The sequence below is a fragment of the Oncorhynchus masou genome, chromosome 28 (assembly GCF_036934945.1).
Source record: "Oncorhynchus masou masou isolate Uvic2021 chromosome 28, UVic_Omas_1.1, whole genome shotgun sequence".
Taxonomy (NCBI): Eukaryota; Metazoa; Chordata; class Actinopteri; order Salmoniformes; family Salmonidae; genus Oncorhynchus; species Oncorhynchus masou.
This window is the reverse complement of record NC_088239.1, coordinates 64,545,679-64,565,048: the sequence shown is the minus strand read 5'-3', so window position 1 is coordinate 64,565,048 and position 19,370 is coordinate 64,545,679. Positions and strand designations below refer to the sequence as shown.

Below are 19,370 nucleotides of genomic sequence, written 5' to 3'. Positions count from 1 at the left end.
GACTGGTACTGTATATATGTAATACTTTCTTTGTTGCCTGTTTGCATGTTATTTTGGCATGAACACGTGTCACATACTGGACAGAGCATTTGGAAAGTATTCAGACCCTTGACTTTTTCCAGATTTTCTGACGTTAAATCTTTATTATAACATTTATTAATTTGTTTTCTACACACAATACCCCATAATGAGAAAGCAAAAACAGGTTTTTGGAAGTATTCAGATCTTTCACTATGAGACTCGGAATTGAGCTCAGCTGCATCCTGTTTCCATTGATCATCCTTGAGATGTTTCTACAACTTGATTAGAGTCCACCTGTGGTAAATTCAATTGATTGGACATGATTTGTTGAGATAAATCTGGTGTCCATCCCAAATGGCAGAGCCACTAAAACGCGACTCTCAAACGGTCACTTGTCCTTTGCTAGGGACAGCCTCTCGTATGGCAGAGCTCCCACTGTTCGTGAGAAATGACAAACTCAAAGCATTTGTTCTTCTCAATCCCTTGGGGTGGGCTTGGTTCCAGTTTTACAGTGTGCCGACTGCTCCGGGCTCATACACAGATCATATCCCTAGGAGTGACAGGAAACACCCATCGCAGTGTTGCACTTGCAGCTTCCCTTTACGCCTATCGAGAATTTGGGACTATAAGGTTCTATCTGCATTTGTCAAAATTGAGTTGACAGAACATTTAACAAAATAAAGCTACCTTTTTACAAAAAGTAGGTTTAATCCTGAATGCTCCTCCGAACATCTGTGTCCTGACTAGTGAGCACATTTTCTATGCCAGCCGAAATCATGCCTCATTAGCTCATTGTTATGGATGAGCTAATGTATCCAGAATAAATGTCTATATAAAACAGCTTAAACAAATGCAGCTACTTTTCTGTTATTCTGGTTGCACTTTTTTACGTGAATGTACGTTAGCCGTAGCTGGCTAGCTAGCAAGCCAGGGATAACAACGTTGCCAGCCAGTATGGCAATGGAACACTTCCAACGAACGTCCAGCCGGCTTGGGTAGCAACCTTATATCTGTGGAAGGATGAAATAGTACGAATAAATTCATCAAAATAACGTTAATGAAAATGTCAATCATTATTTGAATATGTTGGTAATTTCTTGTATAAAAGTGATAATCCCCTCAAAGCCGGTGTTTGGAGGATACATTGGCATGTTTTCCGACCTGGCCAAACACCGTGCCAATACAGTATATCTTCCGAACACCGGCTTCGAGGGCAATGGCACTTAAATATAGTACTTTAAATACCCCAATTCGTTAAATAAATAAAAATACAATACAAAAATTGCTGACACCATTCAAACGATTGAGGCTTCAGAACTTTAAAGCCAATTATCTCAGAATCATCTTTCTGCAGAAATAACCTTATAGTCCCAAACACTCGCTAGGTGTAATTTGTAAGGTTGTTGTCTGCATCTGATGAGGATTTGGCATGGAAATAAATATAGAATGTCTGATGAGCTGATCAGCCAACAAAACACATTGTAGCACAGGGGAAGGTGTGGTTCTCTATGTTTTTTATTCATACTTCCAGGTTTCAGTTGTGAGTTCTGTTATTTGTCCTCACATGAAAAAGGCTTACTTATTTAATTTAGATTCAGTGCCATCATGAATGGACAGTGGATTATATGTTTGCACATTTCTATAAGTAAGGTTATTCCTCAACGTAGAAAGTCTTAACTGGCAAATTGTGATATTACTATTTATTTAGCACATTTGCAGATGCTCGTAATTACAATTTTAAAGTTTATTCAAGATTTAGAGATTGAGCAACCCTCATGTTAATTATATAGAGTATAAACTTTTGTCAATAAGCCCTTATACATGCTTATTAAAACTTAGCAATGATAACTGTTTAGTACTTTGCTGTAATAAAAATGCATTAAATATATGCAGTCATTATAGACATTAATAGAATATCAGGAAAGTCATTTCATTTTTAGTTTCAAACTGATGAGCCAGAGGGCTATGATATCTCTGGTCAAGGCTTACCTGGCATCCCTGATGAGCTTCCCAGCTCCACCAATACTCTGGATTTCAGCTTTAACTACCTGCCAGCCATTAAAAACACCACTTTTGTTAGGCTGAAGGAGCTTGTCTCAATGAATCTAACCAGGTTGGTTACTTCCTGTAACACTTTAAAAGGCCTAAATACAGGGTTTGAGCTGTACATAAAATAAAGTTGTAGTCCTGGATTATCACTTTAAATTAGAAAATTAACAGAAAGTTGTTTCACTCTTAATTACAAATGCAAAATAAACTAGATATTTGAGGATGTCTTGCACCACCAAACAGACCTAGAGACTCTTGATAGGTAACTAGTTAATGTTTTTGTTGGATGATGCTTTTGTAGGACCTAAATTCTTGAAAGATCTTAGTTGAACTCTGACATCAATGGATGATCTGAAATTCCTCCCCTCGCATGAATCTCACATCTTTAGAGACACTGGACCTTGGTGACAATGAGACTCCTTACATGATCTAGACCAGTCCAACTGGTAAAAAATGAGGACACTCAATCTTCCAATGAATTCTCTCCAGAATATAACAGCTGCAGAGGTGGCCGTATTGAAGAATGCCAGCCTTCGACGTCAGCTTCGAAGGCAACATCATTGTGTACATTAAACCAAAGGCCTGTCACTTCAACAGCCTAGATTTCAGTGACTGTCTAAGCAAAGGAGACATTTCAATAATCTTAGCCGGATTGAGGAGTTCAGACCAATATTCTCTCTCTGGGGGTCTATGAGGAGAGCCCACCTGCCACCATGTGGGCTGAGTCCCTTTACGCTTTCTGTAACACCACTGTGAATGAACTGAGCCTCCAAATACAGCACTTCCCAGATCTGACAGATGACACCTTCAGAAGCTGGACCTCACCAGGTCTCATCTCCACTCCCTGCCGGCCTCCATCGCCAAGATGGCATCTCTTACCCACCTCATCCAGAACCAGAAGAGCTTTAACGACCTGTGTCAGACCAACGCCGCCTCGCTTCCCCAGCTGACTGTTCTGTCTGTGAAGGGCAACTAGGCCCAAAAGCTGACCTTCGGATGGACTTTAAAGAGAGCTGCCAGAGGAATGCCACCAAGCTGGAGCAGCTTGACTTGAGTCAAAGTCGTTTGCTAAAAGGGCGGAGCTTAGTGCTGTGAAGTCCAGCTACAACTTCCCAGCAACTTCCATGAAGTGGGGGAACCAGCCATTCAACAAGATGTCAGGGTTGATAGAATTGGACTGCAGTCATTTGAAAGTCACCCGCATTAACCACACTGCAGCAGGTGGTCTTCTGGGAAGGCTAAATATCTCATGGAAGTTTGGTGACTTCAGTGTCCAGTGGAACCTTCTGGAAGTTCTGATAAGCCTGGAGAGTCTCAATTTGAGGGGTGGTTCCTTTAAGGACAGGATTGTTTCTAATGGTGAGATGCTTATACATGTTCCTCTTCTAGAGGCTGGTTTTGGCAGTGTGTGACATTGTATCTGTTAAGAATGCATTTCGCTACCTCACCAACCTAGCGTATGCAGATCTTAGTGGTAATAAACTAGTTGTAGCCAGTATGAATGCATTCTCCACACTGAATAATGTCCTGCTAAATTTAGCCATGAATCAGATAGAAATGGTTGACGTAGACTGTCAAAGCTTTAACAGAAAAGAGCAAAATTGACCTGAGTGACAACCCTTTGGCATGCAACTGTTCCAGTATTCAATGAATTGGTTGGATTTCAGAGCAATGCCAATAAAGTGATGAACATTGATAGGACAATGCTTTGGTTCAAAGGAAAGGTTATCAGATGTGCATTTGAATTGTGTTTTTTTCCGCAGGCATGTTAGCATTTGGACTTATGTCAATGGCAAATTTACCAATTGCATTTGTCATCATTAAGGAAGAAATACAGAGGATACAAAATGCTTTGACAGGTAACAGGTTATTAGGATATAGTCAACTGCAGATGGTAACAGGTCAACTAACTTTCCAATAACCCAAGCCCAACCCTAAACTTCACCTCCAAAGAAAGCGGCTGCAGATGATAAGATCATCTATAAATGCTGAAACTAAGGGGACAGAGCAAAGTTTAGTTCACCGACTAACGATCAGGGTAGTTCAATCACATGCCTTACAGCTTAACTTTCCAAAGTTAAATACAAGGCCAGGCATTTGCCATTTTAATGTAGCTCTTCATAATCTCTACATCACAAAGCATTTTTTTTGCATTTATGATAATTTCATTAAATCAATAAAAAGAAAAAAAAGAGTTTTATCATGCTTTTTATTCTCAGTGTTATGCAACTTTAGAAGTATAAATATCTGTTTTAATATACAACAGCTATGACATCCATAGAGGTTTCCTTGGGTGAAATACCAAAACTCAAAACAGTTTTATTGCACAGATCCTAAAAGACAAAACATAGTAAGCAAGTTCATCTAATGCTAGTTTCACACAAAGGAAAAAAGAAAACAAGCAGGACCATGAGGGACCCGACAGATGTTGAAACAGACAGTCTAACAGCACAACTGGGTGGCTGGGTAGGTGAGAATCACAAACACTACTATCAAACAGATTTCCTGTGATGTAGTACACAGATTTGGCAAATCAATTACACAATATACAAAATATACATCCATGAAGAATTTGTAAACAAACATTGAATGTGCTTTTTTTAAAGGATTTAAATGTCAATCTCAGACACAAAAGGGCATGGAGACAAATATTTGCTCCGTCATTCAAAGAAGGTGTTTTGGATTCATTTATGTCTGTATCCAGAGTCTGTTTGACAGGGGACAAGATGAGCTCCATAAAACATTTTCATCCCAATCATTCTTATCCTACTCTCCCCCAACTAGGAGGGGAAAGGTGTCTAATATTAAAGGTGAATTTCTCTTTTGCCCAAATGTTTGACAATACATTTACAATAACTAATGAGAATAGTAAAACTTCAGATTCGGCATAACATATTTAAAAAATCTCTACAATCAATCTTATTTGTCTACTAAATGTGCCTTCTTGGGTACAGTATGCAATTTATGTAAATATATTATGTCCAGTTTAGATAGTATTTTTTGTTTGCCTCCCTAAGATACAGTAGATTGTTTGTTATGACATATCCTACATTAGAGTTAATATTGTATCGCATAATTAGAAACCTACTTTGTTTGATATTTAGGGTATGCAATCAAAAGGCTGGACTACAGGACATCCCTATGTCAGCGTAAAAGAAGTCAACCATTTTCTGATACACAAAGCTAGTATCATCATCTAAACATCAACTGTCTAGAATGATGACATTTATGTATATTAACTAAGATTTGTATATTAGTGCATTTTGATTTTACAAAATCCGTCCTTTCAAGCCTATTGTTAGCTAGACATTTAACTGGGCACAGTTTCATCTGGCCGATCTGGTACATAAATGTAGGCTACTGCATCACTTATGGAAAAAGAAAAGTCTGGAGAAGAACGAAAACGACAAAAACAATACAGGGCTAGAACACAACTTCAGTACTGTAACTGAAATCTAATCTCTTGCAACCCTGACATTCTCAATAAATTTGCTTGACGTTCATTTGAATTGAAGCCCTTTTTAAATTTACCATACCCGAAAATACATTTCACATTGTATGAATGTCTGTCCGTACAAATATAAACAGAACTGGAAAACACCCAATCGATGCAGACACCTCCTTAAAAATGGACTGAGAAATCCCTTCCATAGTGTGGCAAACATACTTAGAATTGTTGGTTTATGCTAACTCATTGGAGCTTGCATTCTACACATTGTCATAATAACATACATATATATTTTCTCCTGGGCTCAGCATCTCAATTTTACACGGTCATTACAATTCTTCATACAACTTCACGACAAAATCACGATTGAACGCATTCTTGGGCACCACTTGCCCGTCTCACAGTTGTTTTGTTTAATTTTCAACACTACATTTGAGGAAAAGCACATTTCCCCATGTAAGCTTGATTTCTCCTCAAGTAAAATTCTGAACATATCAGAATGTGTTAAAATGACTGTTAGAGAGAGGATGTATTTTGGATAGATATACATAGACATTACATTAGCTTATTCTAGACCACAGAATTATCAAGCAGAACATTATTCTGAAATGACATATCATTGAGTATACAAACATGACATTGCAAAATATATATATATATATATTCAAAACAAACACATATATTCACTTAAGCCCATGTATCCCAATTTTTACAGTTAGTTTAGTCATACCTATGTACACAATTGCATAAAAATCAAAGGTTTAGAAATGTAGAGATGTGAAAGGAATGTGAATTACACCATAACCTGCTAAGAACAGCAAGTCAAAAAAAATTATCCCTTAACTCTAAGGCCCCTTCCACCAAATATGATTCCAGAACCGTAAGATGATTCCATATTAAATAGTTCTAGGTGAGAAGCACAGGACATAGTGCTACTACTGTGCACCGCTACCCAAAACAAAAAAAACACACTTCACCTCTAGGTAATAATTTAAAAAAGTGACAAAGTATCTAAACAAACTTTTGGTGATATTTGACTTCTGTATGACGCTTGCCAGTGAATGATCTGCATCACTGTCACACAACTAAAATGGTTCATTGGATGATGTGCCATGACTACTGTATTTTCACCTCACAAAGCTTTTTGGGGAGTGAAATAGTTCAGTCTACACGCATCGAAAGTCTGCTACCTTCAATTTGAGGTGCTCTTAACCCAGAACTCTAAACCCAGAGTGCAATTCAAAACCTTGGAAAAGGCTACTCCTTACTGCCCACTGACATTTTGATTGCACATTGCACTCTGCTGTCGATTAAAAAATAAAACCTCCAAACAATCACAGGATACAAATTTGACACTTTTTTTCTTCACACAGCAGAGGACCACAAATGAGCAGCAAATCATTGTCTACATTCAGTCCAAAAACATTACACATTTACAGTATCGCCCAAGCATACTCTTACGCCACTACATACACACACTCTCTCAGGATAACACACCTCTCTCACGCCATATAAACACTGAAGTAACAGCTTCCCCGGTTCTCAAAAAAATAAGGTATGATGACACTATGAATAACTAAAATGTCTGCCTTGTCTTATCTTGGACATACTGCAAAAGTAAGGGTGGCTGCTGTTTTATTTTTTAAATTCCGCATTTCCTTTGTTTGCGGGGCCGCGTGGCGACTCCTTGGTTTGCTTGTGTCGGGCCGAATCTTTGTCTGGACCCTCTTTCACCACGGTAGCCACTCTCAAAGTCTCTCTCTTGGTGTTTTTCTGTGTAGAGGCTGCCTCTTGACCAGACTCCCTTTTCTTCTTGTCAGCCTGTTCTTTTCGGCTGCAGGCTACCTGTTTATCAGAGTTAGTGACCCTGGATTCAGCTTTACTGTGTTTGGCCTGGGGGGTGCTGTTGCTGGTGGAGGTGGGTGTTGGCCCTGTGGTATCCATCCCACCCAGACACCTATGAGAGTCTGATCTAAGGCCCTCTGACCTGGGAGTCTCTACTCTCGGTCTCCTCTGATCCTCCCTGGAGGTCTGGACCACAGCCTCCTGTCCGGTGCTGCCGCTGGGCCTGCCTGAGAGAGCTCCGCCGTTGGGTGGGTGTGCTTCTCTTCTCATGGCTTGGGCCAGCTGGACTGGTACAGGGGTAGACTGGGAGGGAGTGCTGGCTCCGGTCAGAGGCTCTTTTTGGGCCTGCTGTCGGGGTACAGCAAGGACCGGCGCTGGCTCTTTCATTACTGGGGTTGCAGTTGGGGCAAGAGATTTGTGAGGGGGGGATTTCTGTTTTGAGTCTATGATTTGTCTAACAACAGTTGAAGTAGTGATTTCCTTTTGTTTTGAGTTCATTGAGGTTGAGGCAGAGGTTTTGTGAGGGGGTGATTTTTGTTTTGAGTCCAGGTTATCTTTGATGACTTGGGCTGGGGTTGGGGCAAAGGTGTGGAGTTCTGGTTCTTTCTGTTTTGGGTCAGAGTGGTGTCTGACAACTGGGGTTGGGACAGGAGTTTGGCACGAAGATTTGTTTAGTTTGTAGTCTAAACTTTCTTTGACAATGTGGCTTTGAACCAAGGTTTTGAGTAGGGGTTCTTCCTGCTTTGAGTCTGGGATTTCTTTGAGCATTGAGACTGTAGTTTCTTGCTGTATTGAATCCAGGCTTACTTTGACGACTGGGGTGGGAGTTTTCACTTCATACCTCTTCCTCTCTTCCTCAGATCTTGGCTTAGTTTTGGGATTGATGGTTGTTTGATTTGTTGAAGCAGGACTTGGTGGTGACTGTTTCACTATCAGCACAGGACTCGTCTCTTTGGTATTCACATCAGCAGTTTGCTTTTTAGAGACTCTGATTTCTGCCTCAAGAGCCCCTTTGACCCAAGTTATTTCAGAAAGTCGGTGTGTTAAATTTGGCTTCTCTCGCTCTCCAGTCATTGTAATGCTCCCCTTTGTCTTTGGTGAAGTGGGACCTTGTCTAATTTGCTTGGCTACACTACTAATAGCTACCTGACTGCCAATGGGACAAGCATCTTCACATTGATCACACCTCTGTGTTGCTTCTGTTTTAGCAGTTGCAGTGTCCAAAATGCCTTTAGATAAGACACATTTTACATCCACTTTAGGACTTGTCTCTCTGACTTCGGCCATTTTCTCTCTTGCTGCATTTGCAGCTTTGAGCTCCTCAACAGCAGACACACTGACTGGTTCACTGTCCTTGTTTAGTACTGGCCTGTTGCTTTGAACCTTGTCAGAGTTTTGGGTTTTCCCTGTGGCGTCCTGTCTTGGAGACATTTGACCACTTGTTCGGTTCACATCTCCAAGACTAGAGATTGGAGCAGGGATGGACGTTTGTGTTGTGGTCACTGTCGAGGGACTGCTGTATACCATCTGCTGCTTTGACAGGTATGAAGTCTGCTCTAAATTATATTGTACATCTGTAGTGATGCTACTTGTACTCTCAGCTGGTCTTTGTTTCTTATTGCTCGGCAGGTAACTGGGCCCTGACTGACAATCTGAACTTTGCTTCACTGGTACAGCTGCATGAGGGGCAGTTGCTTGAATCTCTACCTTTGAGGCAGGGAAGGATGCTGCAGTATTTTTGGGATTCTCCGTCTTTGGAACATCGGTATTGTTTTGCTGTGCGGGGGATGGGGTCTCTTGAGGTGGCTCCACCTCCTCCTCCTGGTCTTCGTTGCTGACCTCCCGGATGGAGGGCGTCTTCCCACAGTTGGAGAAGTGGGCACTGTGGCGGAATGCCCTATGATCGTGAGTTATCATACTGGACCTGCTCTCTTGTTTCCCCCCAAAGTCTGAGACCTCCGCCTTGGAGAGAGCCATTGGGGGTTCATGGTGACTAGGTCTGTCGTGTGGCTTCTCACCACTGCTACTGCATTTAAGCCCAGTGTTGGAAATACTAGCCTCCTCGTTGGTGGGAATTGGACTGCTAAGTGCCACAACAGCTCCAGGGCTTAGTATACTGGTAGGGGGGCTCTTCTGCTTGTCAGATGGTTTTAGCAGAGGAATCAACACCTGCCGCTCAACTGGGCTTTGCAGCCACATGGGCGTCCCTATCGAGTCCATATCACCGTCAGACATCTTAGAGAGGCAGATATCTGTTTTAGACACCCTTGGCCCGGAGAGCAGGCCAATGTCTAGGGTGCCCTCCAGGGGTTTGAGGGAGGAGACCAAACGCCCCTCCAGCTTGTACTCTGAGGAGGTCTTCCTGAGGGAGCCTTCACTGGAGGAGATGAGCTGGAGTTTCTCCACGGCGCTTCCCTCTCCTCTCCCAATAAATATCTTGGGGTTCAGGCCCTCAGGGCTGGAGTGGACGCTACCCATGGTACCCTTGACGTGGTCCAGAGCCAGGGCCGAGTCCAGCTGAAGACTCTTGGACCGGGTGGAGCCAAAATGGAGGCTCTCATGAATGACGGGAGAGAGTCGGCACATGCAGTCTTCTCGCTCCTCGAATGACTGCCTCTTCCGGGCAAACTCCATGTTGGGGGCCTTGAAGTCAAGCCTGTCTGGCTTACCACCCTCCTTGCTCTGCCTGGACAGCTGCCACTCAGTCTTCTGGGGGCTCCAGTCAGGGTGGATGGAGCACAGTGGCGAGTCAGAGCTATTGCCCACTAGTGGTTCAGGGCTGCCTTCACTGGCCCGAGTGTTCAGCTTCTTGTACAGGACATCTTTTACAGTGGTGCTGGCAGCTTTGCCTTCCAGTGAGACTGTCTCTGAGCCTTGGCTTCTGCTCTGGCTTCTTCCTCCTTCAGCACCAGACATATCAGACTCCTGTAGTGCGTCCTGCTTCTGCAGGGACTCTCGCCTCTCTGACCAGTCCTGTCTTTTCATCACCACCTTGGCTTTCAGTTTCTCCTTGTCCAGCTCCTCCATAGACTCCTGGCGGCCCACCTTGCGTCCAACAGGCCTCTTGAGGCAGCCCTGCTCTGCTGGCCGGACCCGGGTGATAGCCGGAGGCTCGCAGGACGTCTCTTCCACACTCTGCAGGGTGTGGTGGTCCCTGTCCCCAGGCATCAACTCTTCTCCCTGGGCCTCTTCCTGGGTCACCTCCAGGTTGTGCTTCCTGGAACACATGTGCTTCTTGTCGCCCGTGTAGGAGGGCGACAGCTTCTCCTCCGACTGCACCCGCTTAAGGAGCGGCGAACGGGGAGGCTCTGCGCTCTTGGGACGTGTCATGTGGCGGACAATGGTAGGGGGCGAGTGCATCTTGACTGGGAATGCCTGGGTGGTCTTGGAGATCCCCATGGACCCATGGTTAAGTAAAGGAGAGGGTGAGCGCTGTGGGGAGGTGGGCTGGGGGGTCGGGGATGGGGTGCGGGCCAGAGGGGAGAGGGGAATGCTACCGACAGACTTGCGACGGCCCTGTCGGAGCCTCTGGCCAGTCAGTTTGGGGCCCAGGCCATGGAGGGTGCTGGGACGGATGTGGCCGGAGCCTGCGGGGGAGTTTGGAGCGCTGGAGCTGGGAGAGCTACTCTGAGAAGAGTTGCCACCTGGAAACACAGAGGGAAGGACATTCTTCAACTATAATATTTCATAGTTTTAAATATTGTAAATTCATCCTAATTTAACAAACATTGATTGTTTTACTGAGACACACCACATGTATGTTATTGATTCAAATCTGTTTTATTCCATAAAATGTAAATGATAGACGGTCACTCTCACCTGACTGATTGAAGTCAGGGGTGGGTCGGAAAGCTGCAGTGGGGGAGCGGGGAGACATGCTGTGAGTAGGGGAACCTGGGAGACTCTCCCCAGAGGACAGGGAGCGGTTGAAGGAGGAGAAACTACGGCTGGTGTGGAGCAGAGGGGAGGGCTGCATGGCGAAACGCCTGAAAACAGACCGCCGCCTGTGGGGAAAGAGGAGAGAAGACACGGTCAGTCTATCACTATGAGGCTCAGGCACTCCCTACATTAGATTTGTGGTCTTGACTCTAGATAGTTTAATCTAAGAGAATTATACTTCAAATGGTGTTATTACTATATATGCGTTCTGGCAAATAGCGCAAAGAGAGAAGACACTGAATCAGTCCACCACTATAGGGCCAAGCAAGAATGTTCCATAGAAAATGCCATTTTTGTAGGTAGAAAATACACGTGTAGTGTTGTGACATCTATGATCATTGTTCTTCTCTAAACAATGTACATACTATTCCTGAGTAATCAATTCAGTGAAAGAAAAAGGACAGCCAGAGGAAGATCTTTGAAATTAAAAAAACGTAAGACTGACACGTGACGAGGGTTGACATTGTCAAAAGTGACAGAGTTTTAGCACCGTTGCAAGGAGCCACAGCTACACCCTGTGGTTATACCGTATATGACATAATCTGGACATGTAAACTGTTCAAATTTACTAGCGACCTCTGCAGAGCAGACTTACAGAGGTTTAGTTAATTTTGCATTTATTATGGAGCCCCATTAGCTGCTGGGGTCCTGCAAAATTAAGGCAGTTTATACAATTTAAAAAAAAACATTACAATATATTCACAGATTTCACAACAAATCAAATCCAATTTTATTTGTCAAATACACATGGTTAGCAGATGTTAATGCGAGTGTAGTGAAATGCTTGTGCTTCTAGTTCCGACAATGCAGTAATAACCAACAAGTAATCTAACTAACAATTCCAAAACTACTGTCTTATACACACAAGTGTAAGGGGATAAAGAATATGTACATAAAGATATGAATGAGTGATGGTACAGAGCAGCATGTGTGCCCTCAGGCGCCTACTCCACCACTACCACATATCTACAGTACTAAATCCATGTGTGTGTGTGTATAGTGCGTATGTTATCGTGCGTGTGTGTGTATAGTGCGTATGTTATCGTGTGTGTGTGTATATAGTGCGTATGTTATCGTGCGTGTGTGTGTATAGTGCGTATGTTATCGTGCGTGTGTGTGTATAGTGCGTATGTTATCGTGCGTGTGTGTGTATAGTGCGTATGTTATCGTGTGTGTGTGTGTGTGTATAGTGCGTATGTTATCGTACGTGTGTGTGTGTGTATAGTGCGTATGTTATCGTGCGTGTGTGTGTATAGTGCGTATGTTATCGTGCGTGTGTGTGTGTATAGTGCGTATGTTATCGTGTGTGTGTGTGTATATAGTGCGTATGTTATCGTGTGTGTGTGTGTGTGTATAGTGCGTATGTTATCGTGCGTGTGTGTGTATAGTGCGTATGTTATCGTGTGTGTGTATAGTGCGTATGTTATCGTGTGTGTGTGTGTATAGTGCGTATGTTATCGTGTGTGTGTGTGTGTGTGTGTGTGTGTATAGTGCGTATGTTATCGTGTGTGTGTGATTGTGCGTATGTTATCGTGTGTGTGTGATTGTGCGTATGTTATCGTGTGTGTGTGTGTGTGTGTATAGTGCGTATGTTATTGTGTGTGTGTGTGTGTGTGTGTGTGTGTGTGTGTGTGTATAGTGCGTATGTTATTGTGTGTGTGTGTGTGTGTGTGTGTGTATAGTGCGTATGTTATCGTGTGTGTGTGTGTGTGTATAGTGCGTATGTTATCGTGTGTGTGTGTGTGTGTGTGTGTATAGTGCGTATGTTATTGTGTGTGTGTGTGTGTGTGTATAGTGCGTATGTTATTGTGTGTGTGTGTGTGTATAGTGCGTATGTTATTGTGTGTGTGTGTGTGTGTGTATAGTGCGTATGTTATTGTGTGTGTGTGTGTGTGTGTATAGTGCGTATGTTATTGTGTGTGTGTGTGTGTGTGTGTGTGTGTATAGTGCGTATGTTATCGTGTGTGTGTGTATAGTGCGTATGTTATCGTGTGTGTGTGTGTATAGTGCGTATGTTATCGTGTGTGTGTGTATAGTGCGTATGTTATTGTGTGTGTGTGTGTGTGTGTGTGTGTGTGTATAGTGCGTATGTTATCGTGTGTGTGTGTGTGTGTGTGTATAGTGCGTATGTTATCGTGTGTGTGTGTGTGTGTGTGTATAGTGCGTATGTTATCGTGTGTGTGTGTGTGTGTGTGTGTGTATAGTGCGTATGTTGTCGTGTGTGTGTGTGTGTATAGTGCGTATGTTATCGTGTGTGTGTGTGTATAGTGCGTATGTTATTGTGTGTGTGTGTGTGTGTATAGTGCGTATGTTATCGTGTGTGTGTGTGTGTGTGTGTGTGTGTGTATAGTGCGTATGTTATCGTGTGTGTGTGTGTGTGTGTGTGTGTATAGTGCGTATGTTATCGTGTGTGTGTGTGTGTGTGTGTATAGTGCGTATGTTATCGTGTGTGTGTGTGTGTGTGTATAGTGCGTATGTTATCGTGTGTGTGTGTGTGTGTGTATAGTGCGTATGTTATCGTGTGTGTATGTTATCGTGTGTGTGTTTATAGTGCGTATGTTATCGTGTGTGTGTATAGTGCGTATGTTATCGTGTGTGTGTGTATAGTGTGTATGTTATCGTGTGTGTGTTTATAGTGCGTATGTTATCGTGTGTGTGTGTGTGTGTGTGTGTGTGTATAGTGCGTATGTTATCGTGTGTGTGTGTGTGTGTGTGTGTGTATAGTGCGTATGTTATCGTGTGTGTGTGTATAGTGCGTATGTTATCGTGTGTGTGTGTGTGTGTGTGTATAGTGCGTATGTTATCGTGTGTGTGTGTATAGTGCGTATGTTATCGTGTGTGTATAGTGCGTATGTTATCGTGTGTGTGTGTATAGTGCGTATGTTATCGTGTGTGTGTGTGTGTGTATAGTGCGTATGTTATCGTGTGTGTGTGTGTATAGTGCGTATGTTATCGTGTGTGTGTGTGTGTGTGTGTATAGTGCGTATGTTATCGTGTGTGTGTGTGTATAGTGCGTATGTTATCGTGTGTGTGTGTGTGTGTGTGTGTATAGTGCGTATGTTATCGTGTGTGTGTGTGTGTGTGTGTGTATAGTGCGTATGTTATAGTGTGTGTGTGTATAGTGCGTATGTTATAGTGTGTGTGTGTATAGTGCGTATGTTATAGTGTGTGTGTGTATAGTGCGTATGTTATCGTGTGTGTGTGTATAGTACGTATGTTATCGTGTGTGTGTGTATCCATGTGTCTGTGCCTACGGTTGTGTTGCTTCACAGTCCCCGCTTGTGTTTTTTTAATCAGTATTTTAAATCTAATTCCACTGCTTGCATCAGTTACTTGATGTGGAATAGAGTTCTATGTAGTCATGGCTCTATGTAGTACTGTGCGCCTCCCATAATCTGTTCTGGACTTGGGTACTGTGAAGAGACCTCGTGGCATCTCTTGTGTGGTATGCATGGGTGTCCGAGCTGTGTGCCAGTAGTTTAGACAGACAGCATGGTGCATTCATCATGTTAATTCCCCTCATAAATACAGGTAGTGATGAAGTAAATCTCTCCTCCACTTTGAGGCAGGAGAGATTGACATGCATATTATTATTAGCTCTCTGTGTATATCCAAGGGCCAGCAGTTATGCCCTGATCTGAGCCAATTGCAAAGTCCTTTTTTGTGGCACCTGACCACACGACTGAATAGTAGTTAAAGTGCGACAAGACACAACTGGGGCCTGTAGGACCTGCCTTGTTGATAGTGTTGTTAACTATAAGATATAGTTAATATCTAATAACAAAATGGTTTCTCGTATAGGAAATAACACTAAACCAAAAACTAATTTCTTGCCTTTCTTGCGTCTTCTCCTTCTTGGGCTTCTTGGTGCGTCGGACCATCTTGCTCCTGTAGCTGTTCCTCCTGGCAGGCCCTGTTTTGATGAAGGTGTTCTCAAACGCAGTGGTGGAGATGGCTACCCTATTGCCACTCTGGAGGAAGCAAATACAGAGATCCATAAGATAAACTGACCCAAAATGAATTAGCTCCATTGTAAGAGTATGAAGTTACAAACAGAGTTAAAAAAGTGGGCTCGACTGTAAATTAAATTACCACTAGATAAACAGTCTATTATAAACTGGGTGGTTCGAGCCCTGAATGCTGATTGGCTGACAGCCGTGGTATATCAGACCATATACCACAGGTACGACAACACCTTTATTTTAACTGCTCTAATTACGTTGGTAACTAGTTTATAATAGTAAAAAGGCATCTCGGGGGTTTGTGATATATGACCAATATACCATATATATATATATACACAGCGTTGCATTGTGCCTAAGAACAGCCCTTAGCCGTGGTATATTGGCCATATACCACACCCCCTCTGGACGTATTGTTTAAATATATGAGCTCCATAATGAGAGTATCAAGTTACAAACTCCAGATACCTTACGCTATTACGTCACAACCTTTTGTGGATGTAATGGTGGACAATTGTTACTTGCAGTTATACCTGATGAAACTTTATATTTAATGTTCTCTGACCTTGAGCAGCAGTTCCACCACCTCAGTGTGGACCAGGCCGTGGACCGTCTCACCATTCACATGAGTGATGAGGTCACCAGCTTTCAGCCCTGCCTTGTGGGCCGGACCCGGGTCCTCGACACTCTGAACAACACACAGAAACACACTGTTAGCTACTGTATCTATTAATCACTCCGTAATGAAACATTGCAGTACAATAACAAAATCATTGTTTTCCCATGTTGCAGGCTTAATTGAATCCAGCCACTCAACCTATTATTCAATATCTAATAACACAGATGAAAGTGACCACTTGTTGTACCAACAGAAATGTACTATTTTACCAGTGCTTCATTAGATATTTGACTGTGCTTGTTTGAACATGATCAAACACGAGGCTGTGAAAAGTCTGATTCCCAGTGCCACCCAGAAGCTCCTCGACCCATTTCAGTTTGACTATCAGCCCAGCAGAGGAGTTGATGATGCCATTCTTACTCTCCTCAACATGGTCTATAGACATCTAGAAGGTGCCAAAAATTCCATGTCAGGGTTCTGTATGTTAACTTCTCTTCTGCCTTCCAACACAATCTAGCCTTACATTCTGGCACAGAGACTCATAAGGGACCTCCTTAGATTGGGGGGCTGGTTTTGTGGCTGTTGGACTTCCTGAGCCAGTAGTCACAGCGGATCAAAGTAGGTCCCCCCACCTGTCGGACATACGCACCACCAACGAAGGCTCTCCTCAAGGATGTGTTTAGTCCCCACCACTCCTGTACATCTTGTACACTAATAGTTGTACTAGTTCCCATCCTGACAGACACCTCGTTAAGTTGGCTGATGACACTGCCTTGATCAGCCTGTTGCATGATGACGAGGAAAACCATGGCCCGGTCCTACATGACTTTGTAGAGTGGTGTGAGGAATCACACTTGGTCCTCAATACCAATAAGACCAAAGAGATGTGCATAGACTTCAGGAAGCGTACAACACCTACCTCAGCAACAAATATCAGAGTTCAGAACATAGAAATTGTAGAGGAATACAAATATCTGAGTGTCCTCTTGGACAACAAGCTTCAGTGGAGTAAATGAACAGACCTGAGACTGTACTTTCTCAAAGAACTGGGATCTTTTAAGGTTGACTGTACTAAACAGACTCTGTTTTACAAATCTTTCATTTGTAAAACAGTATTTTAACTTTTTGTATTGTTTGTTGGTTTGGGAATGCCACTGTCAGCCAGATAAATATGCTGAGGGATTATCACCACAGAAAGCAAGTACTTTTACTTTCTGTGGTGAAACAGACAGGCCTGGATGGTCAGACAGGCCTGGATGGTCAGACAGGCCTGGATGGTCAGACAGGCCTGGATGGTCAGACAGGCCTGGATGGTCAGACAGGCCTGGATGGTCAGACAGGCCTGGATGGTCAGACAGGCCTGGATCAGATCTTTAAGGTCAGGACCCTCAGCAAGTATATGGGGGGCTGGTGAATAGTCTGGGGGACACTGGAACATGTGTATGGGGGGGCTGGTGAACTGTCATTTTAGACCCAAGCCGCCCCCAGTACCAAGACTTTGAACTACTCCCCTCTGGGTGCAGGTATAGGGCACCCCCCGGCAAGAAAAACGGAACTAGACAATAATTTGTGCCAGGTGTGATATCCCTCCGAAACAGCGCGGGCTAATGTTCCTATCGACCCAGTAAGGCCTATTTTTATGGGTATATAACAGTTATGAAAGTTGTATTGTGAATTTGTTTTGTATTTAAATGTGTACATGACACTGCAACAACATTTCCTCATAGGACAATAAAGTCAGTAAATCAAAGTAAAGTTCTTACCCAGACTGTGTGGTAGACAGTGTAGACATCACGATCGCATGCGTACACTGGGATGGCCCGCAGCGTAAAGCCAAATTTCTTCCCCGAGCTGTGGATGATGATTGGATGCCTAGGGTTGATGACACCGAGGGAGGAGTCTCGGCTGGGTGATGAGTCACGAGAGGAAGGGTCAGAGGAGAGAGAGTAGGGGGATATGGGGCTGGCCAGTGGGGACACCGCGAAGATATCTGGAACAAGAGACAAATAGAGATTGTCATTTGAAACGACTAAAAACGTCTAAATATCACAAAGTCGTCCTTTAAGATATCTTGAACAATGAGAAACACAATTCTAATAATATTTGTACCACTAAGAGACACATTAATGAAGGGCACTATTACTTGGGGAAATAATGTGGTCATTGTGATACAATCAAGGGACTAATCTGGGAATGTGCCAGATACATTGTGAGAGCAAAATAAATGTTGCCATAGACATTTTTATATAGCACACCATCAATTTTTATGCTAATTTTATATGATGAATTTTCCAATTCTTCAAACCAAAATACCCAGTGGAGGTTAATTTAAAGGTTAAAACACAGACACGTATACAATTGTCATTGTCATTTCTATCGATCTGTCTTCCTGTAGCTCTCCCCTCAATAGCCAGATGTTCCTATACAGCCTGGAATCACTGTACCCCTGCAGGGAGTGCGACATGAGGGATTTACCCTTAGGGGGTGTTTTTCTCAGCTACTACCTCAGTTACAGGCTCCTCTTCTGTGCTACTGCATACACAGCCACTCCATAAACAGTAGCCTCTTCCCAGCAGCAGCCGTGTCCCGGGCCAATTTCACACAGATCTAATGGCCTCTCATCTCTCTCACACTCTGCTCTTTAACCATCCTTAAATCGAAATGCTGGAGATCGCAGGGATAGGGTGTGTGTATCGTCTGACTCACCTCCAGGGATCATGAGGGAGAGGGCACTGGCTGAAACAGACTTGGGGACTTTGGCAACAACACCGTGCTTCTCCCCATGTCTATCGGGCCGCAGGCCGCCATGTTGGCCTCCCTGGTCCATGGGGGTCTTGGAGGAGGAGTCAGGGCTGTCTAAGCCCTCCCCTCTGGAGGGATGCAGGTCCAGGTGCTCAGAGAAACTACCTACTGACCAAAGAAGAACAGGTACAATGTCCCATCATTTTTTTCTTCTTTTTTTTTTTTTTACTTACAGTCATGCACATTAAAAACATTGAAACAACTCCACGTGATACCCGTATCACTACTTTTCTTGAATATCAACTGAACCAGTCAACAGCCAACATGATGACAATTCTTTAACACTATCCCTACATCTTCTACCAGCTTTAACCAGTGCTTGAGGCCTCCATACCAGAGAGAGTAGCCCCGCTGTGGGTGCTTCCGGGGGTGGTTGCGTCAGCCTCATCCTCTTCTATGGAGAAGGCCAGTTTGGTGGGTTCCCTTAGGGCCAGGGACTCCTCGTCTCCGTCCTCAGCCGAGATGGCGAACTTGGGGAGCAGGCCGGGCTGGCGAGGGCCCATACTGGGGCTCTCTGTGTCTGAGGATTGAGTGAGGGAGGGCCTGGGGGGAGAAAGGAGGAATGGATAAATATCAACCCCCATCAGAAATAACATTCAGGACATACTAGCTAACTATTATAGATGTTGTACTGACAAAATGTTAATATAAGCAGGTTATGCACTGCCATCATTGTCTTAAGGTA

The 19,370-nt window shown here is 43.5% G+C and overlaps 1 protein-coding gene across 6 annotated transcripts in view; it reads right to left on the bottom strand.

The window, feature by feature from the left end:
• Positions 1 to 4,262: 4,262 nt before the first annotated feature.
• mast4 (microtubule associated serine/threonine kinase family member 4) overlaps positions 4,263 to 19,370 on the bottom strand; it is a 215,220-nt gene continuing 200,112 nt past the window's right edge. For 5 of the 6 annotated variants that reach the window (XM_064942917.1, XM_064942919.1, XM_064942921.1 and 2 more), the window contains 7 exons: positions 19,020 to 19,228; positions 18,590 to 18,793; positions 17,647 to 17,873; positions 15,830 to 15,952; positions 15,137 to 15,273; positions 11,183 to 11,367; positions 4,263 to 11,007 (listed from right to left, as the gene is read on the bottom strand). In XM_064942917.1, coding sequence (XP_064798989.1) covers positions 7,154 to 11,007; positions 11,183 to 11,367; positions 15,137 to 15,273; positions 15,830 to 15,952; positions 17,647 to 17,873; positions 18,590 to 18,793; positions 19,020 to 19,228 — 4,939 coding nt within the window. In that variant the 3' untranslated portion in view covers positions 4,263 to 7,153. The remainder of the gene's footprint in view (positions 11,008 to 11,182; positions 11,368 to 15,136; positions 15,274 to 15,829; positions 15,953 to 17,646; positions 17,874 to 18,589; positions 18,794 to 19,019; positions 19,229 to 19,370) is intronic. The other variant, XM_064942918.1, reaches the window with a different exon arrangement.